Source organism: Egretta garzetta, unplaced genomic scaffold (genome assembly GCF_000687185.1).
Source record: "Egretta garzetta isolate BGI_Z169 unplaced genomic scaffold, ASM68718v1 scaffold23, whole genome shotgun sequence".
In the NCBI taxonomy this organism is placed as follows: domain Eukaryota; kingdom Metazoa; phylum Chordata; class Aves; order Pelecaniformes; family Ardeidae; genus Egretta; species Egretta garzetta.
Genome location: NW_009259237.1, coordinates 1,455,286 through 1,466,005, shown reverse-complemented (window position 1 = coordinate 1,466,005; position 10,720 = coordinate 1,455,286). Strand labels below are relative to the sequence as shown.

At 36.8% G+C, this 10,720-nt stretch overlaps 1 protein-coding gene across 1 annotated transcript in view; it reads left to right on the top strand.

The window, feature by feature from the left end:
- Positions 1-8,474: 8,474 nt before the first annotated feature.
- The window catches only part of CDH11 (cadherin 11), an 18,921-nt gene continuing 16,675 nt past the window's right edge, over positions 8,475-10,720 (top strand). Inside the window, exons 1-2 of the mRNA XM_035891508.1 lie at positions 8,475-8,702; positions 9,969-10,263. Coding sequence (XP_035747401.1) covers positions 8,475-8,702; positions 9,969-10,263 — 523 coding nt within the window. The remainder of the gene's footprint in view (positions 8,703-9,968; positions 10,264-10,720) is intronic.

The window sequence follows — 10,720 nt, the reverse complement described above, 5'->3', positions numbered from 1 at the left end:
GAGTATACAGGAAATTATGAGAATTCCAGTTTGTCTGAGATGCACAAGAACACAATTACTATTTAAAATAAACTCTACCAAGAGCTTAGTCATTACTTCAAATGACTCTATCAATCACCATGTTCTTTAATAAGACTACCTTTCTTGTGCTAGTTGTGTTCCTGTAGAGTTTATGCTTAAAAACAGACAGCCTCTGTCACATTTATCTTAAGTGGATCTCCCCAGGGCAGCAAGTAAATGTAAAACTCTGTTTACAGCCATTTTTCATTTCCCAAGCCTTTTAATATCACTCTCTCAGGCTTATTTCTATGTCATTCACTTCATAACGTACTAAGTTGTCTTCTTACTTTCTACTGCTTTGTATGAGGTACGCCAAATGGCAATTTCACTCTTCCTGGGTGAGTACAAACTAAATCAAAGCCTGGTGAAAATACTTTCCTTCCATGATGATTTCAGAGGTGGATACTGAAGGATATATCACATCATATTAGTCAGGAGGTTATTTTTCTTCCTCTTTCCTGCAAAATGACTTCTATTTTCACAGAGCCATCATTTTATGGTTTTGTCTATGGTTTCCTAATACTGAATCTCAAAGCTGCTACAGGAAAATATGGCTACATTTCAAAAACTATTCTTTGGAGCAGCTGGGGATTACTGGCTTTAAATGTCTCAGTAATGCAATAGAGTGCTATAAAACATAATTTAAAAATGCAAAGGATTAAGATTTCCTTTCATAGGATTCTACAGAACTCAGAATAGGATTCTACAAAACTTACTTAACATTTTTAAGGCAACTTCTATTGCTAAAGATGAAAATCGCCAGTTCTGTAAAGATTTTATTTATGTATTTAGTACATACAAATCTTGCCATGACCTAGAATCCCTCTGTAGTAGGATACCCCTAGAATTTTGGCTATTTTCACACCATATAGAAAAAAAATATATATACTTAGCTCTGCAAACCTGCAGCCTCAGTTTATAATCCTTTACAATTGTCTCATGCTCCCGTGCGAAACAGCAGAATATGAATTGGGGGACTGTAAGATTCTCATTATTCGGTGGAATAACTAAGAGAAATTTTTCCCCAAGTAACTTTAAATATGAAAAATTTCCTTTTCTGGACTAAATACTTTTGTCTCATAAGACTAATTATGTTTTGTGAATGTCACAAAAGACTTTATATCAATTTGCATTCAGATGAGGGTTATTTGCTGGTCGCTCCAGTGAGACCTGAAATATGCTTCAACAAGAAGAGAGATTCAGTGTTTCAAAAGGGGTCACAGGGAGTTAGTTGCTGGCAGTCTGATTTTGAATTACACATTGGGAAAAATGAGATTTACCAGTTACATATACAGCATGAAAATCTTTTCCTGTATCAGAGATCAGAGCTCTTGTCATTTAAACAAACCATTTCGCATTAGACTACTGCATATTGGCCTTTAATGCTTGATTCCCAGTAGATACATATATGCATGACTAGTCTCATGGGGTTAGCCATATTCATAAAGTCGATTTGCTGGGTATGGAATCCTTAGTTTTTTAAGTTTCCTATTTTGTATGCGATGAGTAAGGGCCACGGTCCTGGCACTTAGAGAGGGAACTCTGCTGGTGTACAAGTAGAGCTCTATGTCCCAGTACTGCCTAGGGAGAAGGGGTTCATTTGAGGAAGCAAAAATCTATCTCCTAATGGGATGATTTCCTGACTAGAAAGACATGCATAAAGCCCTTAACTGCTGGGGTGCAGCTGAAAGTTAAAAAGCTGATATTGTCTCATCCTCCAGTTCAGCTTGCTCTATTTTAGGTAGACCTTGCAAATGATAATACACCAGTGTTGCATCTTTATCAGCTCTGCATATCCTATAAGTAGCTCTATCAAGGAAAAACCAGGTATACTCTAGTTCCAGTGGAAAAACACAGTAATCCTAATTCTAGTCTTGTTCAGATTTAGGGTACTTAGAATCTCACAGAAAGTTTGGCATTTTTCAGGACTAAAGGATTTATTTTCACAACTGGCTTTGCTGTATGTGTTATGCAAACTAGATGTGCTGTATAACAGATCTTGGTATGTTGCATAACATTATTTTGTGTAAGTAAAATGAGATGCCTTCCTTTCCACAAGTATGTTGTACAGTGACTCTAAGTTAAAAACCCTTCAAAGATTGGTCTGATAATGCAGAACAGTTTAAAATCAAAAAGTAGTTGAGAGAACTAAGTTAAATGTGGAAGGTATTTGGTGTATGCTTTGTATTTTATCTTGTTTCATAAAGAAAACAGACCAGGCTATTTTTTTACATATTTGTACCATTTTCTTGAAATGAGTGAAGGAAAAAATTAAATTAAAAACAAATGTTGGGTTATCAAGATGTGTGAAACTTACCAGTTAGGGCTGAACAGCTTTCTGCAGCAAGAACTAGTATCCTTCAAAAATATTTTCATATATGTAAATGTCTTGAAAATACTTAGGCATCAGGTACTTGAATACAGCAGGCTACAAATGGATAAAAATACATCATGCCAGACTGAACTGCATTCACACTGCTATGCATACATTCACCAATGCACATGAGTAATGAAACAGTTGTGCACAAAAATATTCCACATCCCTCAATTCATGTATATTATTAAAAACTCCCAAAATAGATGAATTCATGATATGCCCTAAAGATTAACCACTATGGGCTCAGTGGGACTCAACTCGATTATTTGATCTGGAAACCTTTTTCCTACTTTCTTTCCATGTGAACTGCTCATTTTTCATGACCCTGATGACAGTATTCAAGGAAGAAAGTCTCTTAGCTAACCATTTAAGTTAAACCATGAGCCCGGAGGCTGCTCAGAACAGCCCTATCCCAAAAGCAGAAAAATGCCCAGGTTCTTGTTAGCCTTGCTATGCCTGATTACATGGAGGAGAGGCCCCTGCAAAGCTGGGTGCGGTGTCTGGCCACAACAGGTCCCTGCCCACTTCCATTGGCAGTGGAAGGCTCAGCCAGCTGTGCCCACCGCTCCATCCTTACGCCCAAAACTCAGGCACTCTTAACTCCAGGACTAATATGATCCAATATTTATTCTGTGTTTAAAAAAACTATTCATTTCCTTGTATGACGATAAAATTATTGCAAAATAAATAATTCATCTTTTCAGCTAATTCTAATTACAGCTAAAATCTTATTTGGACTGGGAGTTTGCTATATTTACTTGATACTTTTGCAAACCATTTCAGGACATAATCATCCGTTATTATATTGCTACACTGTGCTCTTGACTGCTTTCTGCCAAATGTATTCCTGAGAACAATTGCTATTTTAATGTATCATCCAGAAGTTATGGCCTAGACAAATCAGAAAAATTGTTTAGTCTATTATAATTTGGCACATGGTCATTTAATAGCACACAGGAAGTCAGCATGAATGTTTGGGATTATTTTTGCTATAAATATAATGAAAGAAATTTTAAATTGGCTAGACTTCACTTCCGTGACTGGTCTTGTCATTAAAATAATCTTTACTGGCTCTTTATTTTTGTCTGTTAGTCATCTGTAAACAGTCATTCAGATTCGTGTGTGAAGTTTTGAAGAGCAGACCAACTTTTTCTCTTAGCGCGTTAGAGTAGGGATGACCCCATGACACCGCTTCTCTGCTGGGCTGGGCTGAAAGTCAAGAGTCTCTGTGCTTCAAGGTCTCTCCCTGCCAGGGTGCACAAGGAGAGCAGAGCTGATGCGTTGTGAAGCAGCCAAGGCCCTGGCTTCACTCCATGCTGTAGTCTGTGGGCAGGGTTATGTAGTTTTTCAGGTAGATAGATGTGTACTTAATTAGTTGAATAGCATCTTTCCATTAGGAATATTGATAGATTTTGTTTCCTAATGGTAGAACAGATTTTTCTTATGTTAAAACTGAAAGTTCCTAGCTTTTCATTTCCAGAACTAAGTAACAACTACAGGCACAAAACATAGACATGGTATCTGTGTAGCTAGAAGCGTCCTGAAGGCATGTTCTCACAATTATTTAGGGAGATCTGCTATTTCCATGCGAACCTTTTGTGTCTGCACCTCACCATGGATGTTTGAATTCAGTGTGGACTAGATATTGTTTTAACATTTCTCAGCCCTGCATATCTTGACTGATCAACTTACATGGGCAGCATTTGGGAGTCTCACTGCCTTCATGTGCCTCTCTGATGCGATTTGATCTTGTGTGGTAGCTGGTTAACTCTTTTTTTTTTTCCCTGTGAGCCATGATAGAGCTATTATTCAGTACCAAAATTGCCAACATTTGTTTGTACGCAGTTAAAATATGTTAACCGAACTCTTCCTATTCAGAAGAAGTCCATCGTAGTTCAAACCTGGCATCCACTACGTTTAAGGAAATGGGAAGCAAATTTTTTTTCAGATTTCTTAGGAAACCTTAGGATTTCAAAATTAGATGTTCTGCAATTCTAAACAACAGTGGGAAAAATCAGGATGTTGCAATTGAGGAATATAATCTATGTGCAGAAACAGCAAAAATGTTGAGGATATCTCTAAGGTGGTGATTTTTTTTAAAAAAGACTAGAAATGTTCACAGCAAATGATTCTGACAGTTCACTATCTGTGCAGTGTCTGAATAAAAGTGCTGCACACGGGGAATTTGTGGGCGCTCACCAGTGCGGCAGTCCAGTCAGCTGCGGCAATTGCAGTCCTCAGAGCTGTATTCCATGCTTACAGGGTTATGAGGTGTTTTTTTCACAAGAGAAAAGGAATTGCTTTATAAATTGTTTAGCTGGTTTTGCATATTTTCTGCTTGAAGAAGAAGGAAACCGTAGTCTTACACCAGCTGAGTTAATGTTAAAATGTCTCAAAGCTTTTAAGTAGATTGTTTTGAAAACAAAGAGGAAAAAAAGACTTATTTATTGTTAATAATATTGCTTCATTTTTTAACAAAGTTTATTTTAGCTTTAACTTAAAAGCATCTTGTGCACCTTTCCTTTTAGGAAGAAAGTAGTTTATAAAAAGCCAAACTGTGGCTGTTTTGAATTTAAGAAATTTCATAGACTTCAGTGGAACCCTGTTGATTTATTCAATTAGCTTGTCCTATGTCAACAGGAGTCAGAGGGCTTACTGCTGCGGAAGCCACTATGTAACTGGGCAGAGGATGAACTTTGGGAAGGGGGAAGGCAAGAAGGGCATGAGGAGGCCAGGGAGGCCTTACTGCCAGCAGCTCAAGCTTTAATTGCAGCTTATCTAGCAGTAGGTCACTTACTAAAGAGCCAACTTGGTATTACTAGCATGGAGTCCTTTCACATTATAACTCAAACCAGAAGTGATTACTATAAACAGCCTTGGTGATTTTTTTTTTTTTTTTTTAGCCTTTGTTTTTTTTTTTTTTTTTTTTTTTTTACCCAAGTAGTGGATGAATGATAATAGTTTTCTCTACCTTGAAGATACGTAGCCTTACTGCTTACTCTCTATAGACCTATATGCAGAGGATGAAACAAAAGGTAGCAAATTATTTTTGCTTTAAATCCTTATTAGTAAGTTAAGCATGGATGTGTGACTAATATTTTGTTTCCAGCATTTCACCCTTGAATACCTGATAATAAGCAGCATATGTATCAGCTTGGCTCTTCCGTTATTGTTAAGCCTCTTTATCAAGTGTTTCCTGATTTACATAGTAGTATTGAGAAGTTTGGGAGTAATGGTCATATTTGTTTACTTATTTTCATTGTTGAGATCATTAAGTAATGTTAATGAAGAATGATTATCAATTAGTTTAATTTTCAAACATGTCCAAAATCTATTAATGTAAGCTGTTTACTAATTTTTTTTTTCTTTTCACAGCAGGTTTAAAAATGCATAGCTGTCTAGGCAAGCCTTCCTATTTCATTTCTGCTTGGAGTATGTAGGCCCCATTTAACAGCCCAAGAGCCCAAGCACCTCTAACTGCTGCACATGAGCAACATGCTCTAGATACCTATAGCAAGTGTACTTGTCCGGCGTAATTAGCTGTACTGGGCATGGCACTGAAGGCTATTTGGCTCAAAGGACACTCCAAAGCAAACTACATCTGAAGCAGCAGTATAATTGATAACTGAATGCAGTTATGAAGCAGACTGAACTGGCCTTAATATGTAGAATTTGGTTACAACAATAAATTTCTGTAGACAAAACAGCCAAAAGAGGTAACCTCAGAGCCTGCTTGCTGTGGGGTTAAATTTACACCTGCCCCAAGGATGTAAATCCGGAGGTGTTTACTAAACAGGACAGAATAAGTCATTTTACATCTGCAGAATGACAATTTGATGGCTTGTATTTAAAAAGACTTACTATGGTTTATTAAAGTTAAATGATAGAACAGCTTGGTAAGTAATACGGCATACTAGGGGCTTCACTTTTATTTTTTCTATGCAAAACTGGGGGGCATAAAGTGTCCTTTCCTTTTAGAATTGCCTATTATCATAGAAAGTCACTATAATAACTAGTGTTGAAAGGCTTTTTCATATTTAAGCCACTTCTGAAATAGGTTAAATCTCAGTTATCGGGTCCTTTAAGTCCTACCTTATTTTTAGCCCTCAACAAAATAGAGATATGAAGTAAGCTCTAAAACCACAGACCTAATGCTCCACACTTCACACACACATATTCTGTCAGAATAAAAGCATTTTTCTGACCAAAATAATAGATTGCTTTCTTTTTCATGTCTTCCATGCTCGTATGAGTTCATCTGTAATGTGACATCAAATAATAGTAGTAAAAAATTAGATGGATACACCCCATGTTGTACCTAATAAATACGCTTAGGAAAGCCAGATGATGTTTGCGTCTTTATGCACGACTGTCATTTAATTCATTACGCTGGAGCCAGTGTAATTACAACGCGCTGGTGTTGTAATTGAGGTGATTTCAGTTTTCAATAAAATAAAAATTTAAAAAATTAGCATTTTTGAGGAAATAAACCCAAATATTTCATTCCTTATTTATGAATTACTTATTTATAAACTCATGTTTGTCAGTCTTGGGTGTGTATTTTCATGTAACTGTGCAAAGGGACGTGGACAGGAGGACATGAGTGCTCAGGATTTGAGAAAGACATCCCAAGATGAATGGGTTGGATGCTACTGAGATGTTTATCTGTTGCTGGAGTTATAGAATGTGATGTAGGTTCAAGCTTTCCCCTATATTCGCACTTTCTCTGCTCCAAATACTATGTGTAAGGTCTCTTTATTTCTCATAAAAAGTCATTCTGTTTCAAAGAGATGGCAGCATGTATTTATACGTATGCCTGTATGAATGTAACATTGAGTGTTTTATTAGTGTCTTGCAGAAGAGTGAAGTGAATTACACTGAAAGCTGAAACAAACATTGTAGGGACCTTGTAAAAATTGACTGTTCTGTAAGGATTGAAGGAGAATATATTTGAAACCCCAGGGATAAGTCGAAGTGGCCTTTATGATGGATTGTTAGCTGCTGGAGGTATAGACCTTAGTTCAGGTTTCACTGTATTATGCAATTTCTGCTTCAAATATTAATTCTGACCTAGTGTTTTAATAATTATTAGAAAGTAAGAAATCAATATAATTCTGGTAATTTAAATCACAGGGAAAGTAGGAATAAATAGCCAAATCAATTGTTATATTATCAAAAGTATCTGAATATATTTTTATTGGTTTATTGCATTTGTCATCACCAACACAAAGACAGCAGAATTGGCAATCAATGCTGCTTCTCTGCTTCGATGACTTGATGCTCAGAGGGAGGCAGAAAGACTACTTCAAGGGTCTAAATCCAAACTGTAGGTCCTCGGAGCTCTGTCAGCCACTGCTCCTGCCTAGAAAAATATAGGCAGTTTCTTTCAGCATGAAAATCTGTTGGTCATGAAAAGGTCTTTTTTCAGGCATGTACAGAAATATTCCATTCTTGATAAGCAAGTATCTTGGTATCCATCTTATATCTAAACCTATGGCTTAATGGCTTATATCTAAGACTTATATCTAAACTTCAAAGAGGACTTAGATATGAATTAGGTATTTCTACAGTTACCTTGCATCTCAGGCTAAATCCATTTAGAAGGATAACGGGAGAATGTGATTATCTTTCAACTTCCAAATGAGTGTGCCCTAACCAGCAAGTCAGGAGAGTTTACAAGGTGGCAGTTACACGTAACAAAACACCAAATATGCATCTTACTCAGTACTTCCTAATTATTAATATATTTTAATCTTCTTACCTTGACATTTTCCAAGGTAGTCCTAGTTTTATTTTGCTTCATAAAATAATTATTGCACCTCAAAGACATAAAAGAACTGACAATCTTCTCCATTTTGCTTTCTTTCAGGAATTAAGTTGGGAAGCTGCAGAGCATTAAAGTGATGTGTTTAATGTGTGGTGGCATCCTATGTGCAGAACATTTTATCTGACAGTTTTCAGTAGCCCCAAACTTTTTGACTTCCAAGGTGGAAGGGGTAGATTCTTGGATACTCCTGTGCCTACAAAATAACCAAAAATGAAGGAGGACAACTGTTTACATGCCGCTCTCATCTGCCTGGGTATGCTGTATTACAGCCATGCCATAACTACAGAAAAACTGAACCACGCAAGGCCATCGCTTCATGGTCATCATGAAAAAGGAAAAGAAGGACAAGTTCTGCATCGTTCAAAAAGAGGCTGGGTGTGGAATCAGTTCTTTGTTATAGAGGAGTATACGGGACCAGATCCTGTACTAGTAGGAAGGGTAAGAAAGAATTTATTTTTCATACATTGATTAATAATTATTAATTTATGTTACTATTTTGTGAGTTGCTTTTTTTTCTTGCCATTTCTTTTCTGTTCTATTAGCTGCTTCTTCAGCAGCTACTTATTCACCTAGAATTAATCGTTTTATTGTAGCTCACTTAAGGTGCTAAGCAAAATACTACCTAAGCTAATAGGAATTTTTCCATTGGCCTCAGCAGCCTTTGAATGAAGGCGTACAAGCTGTTATTTAACACAACAGGAAGAACCACAGCAACCACTTGAGCAACAATATGTCTCAAGAATATCTGGTATCATTCATGGGTCTTTAAAAATAGTAATTAAAAGTGTAAACTCTAACCCAGCAGCTCAGTAAAAGTGTACTGCTCAGTAGGTATCTCTTCATTCTTTCATTTTTAAGTTATCAGGAAAATTAAATATATGAGGGGTATGTATAGAGGGAGATATATATTTGTGTTCACATGTGTATGTACACACATCCTAGACTAATTTTTTATTCTGTTACTGTCTAACACTAACAGAATATAAATACATAAATAAAACAGTATATTTGACAGTTTATAAATGGTCAGCAGAACTGTGTTGACTTAACCCCAGCACAAAAGCGTGGAGAACAGGATCAGTGACAGCAAATACCATTCTGGGTATTCTGGTTTAAAAGATGGTTAGTATTGTGCAATTCGTAGATGTCAATATAAAATCAATAAATCTATAATTTGGCTCAAGTTTCCATCATTCATCAAACTGAAGTGTGCATTGGTTGTGAAAGTAAGAACGTTTAGTGAGCATTTGTTGCTTCTTTTCTATTAAAGAGGTTGTAATCAAAAACGAGTTGGCAATCACTGATTGGCTTGTTTGTTACATCCCATCTGTCACTTAACAGCTTTGTACGTGCAATCTAGTATGAAGTGTACAAAAGCTTTGTAAAAATGACTCTTCCTTCCATCTACATTTGACTAAGGAACCTGTTGTAACTATCTTCTCATGTATTCTCTTTCTCAAACCTTAAAGCTTGGGTCTCAGTAGCACCCTACGTGTTGCAGCATGCAAGTCTGTGCAGGCAGCTTCTCTGAACGCAGGGCAGATGTGCTCACAGCATGTGCCTGAGTATGCATCATTGCCTGATGTAAGACAAGGGTTTTGAAAACTATTAAATGATAGCAATTTCATGAACTTTTTTGTTTCATAAACGCATACACGAGACGTATACCATCTTGTTAAGGTATGTCTGTTTCTCATTTTGTAGCTTCATTCAGATATTGATTCTGGAGATGGAAACATTAAATACATTCTCTCAGGTGAAGGAGCAGGAATCATTTTTGTTATTGATGACAAATCAGGGAACATCCATGCAACAAAGACACTGGACCGGGAGGAGAGAGCTCAGTACACTCTCACAGCACAAGCTGTAGACAGGAACACTAACAGACCTTTGGAACCACCTTCTGAATTCATTGTTAAAGTTCAAGATATAAATGACAATCCGCCTGAGTTTCTTCATGAAAACTACCATGCTAATGTGCCAGAGAGATCAAATGTAGGTAAGTACTCATAAATGCGCTTCAGTTCCTGGCCTTATGGAAGATGTTACATTGTCAGTACGTCTTGGCTTTATTTAATTCTTATAGTCTATAATTTTGGGAAATAAAATTTATTTCATGCTCAGCCAGTGACTCAGTCAATTTATCTAATTTGCTGGCCAACTCAAACACTACACAGCTACTAACTGTCATGCTTGAAGTGTCTCTAGATGGTTCCTAGAACCAGGGCTATTTCCTCCTAGGAAGGAACATGAGGGTCCCCTGGAATTTATGGAGTGTGAATCCTCTGGGGTAAACATCAAGATCATTCCTTTGGCAGAGCTGTGTAATAAAGCTAAGGAGTTACTGTTTGCTGTTTTTGGCTGTGATAGAGTTAATTTTCTCCATAGTGGCTAGTACGGGACTATCTTTTGAATTTGTGCTGGAAACAGAGTTGATAACACAGGGATGTTTTCGT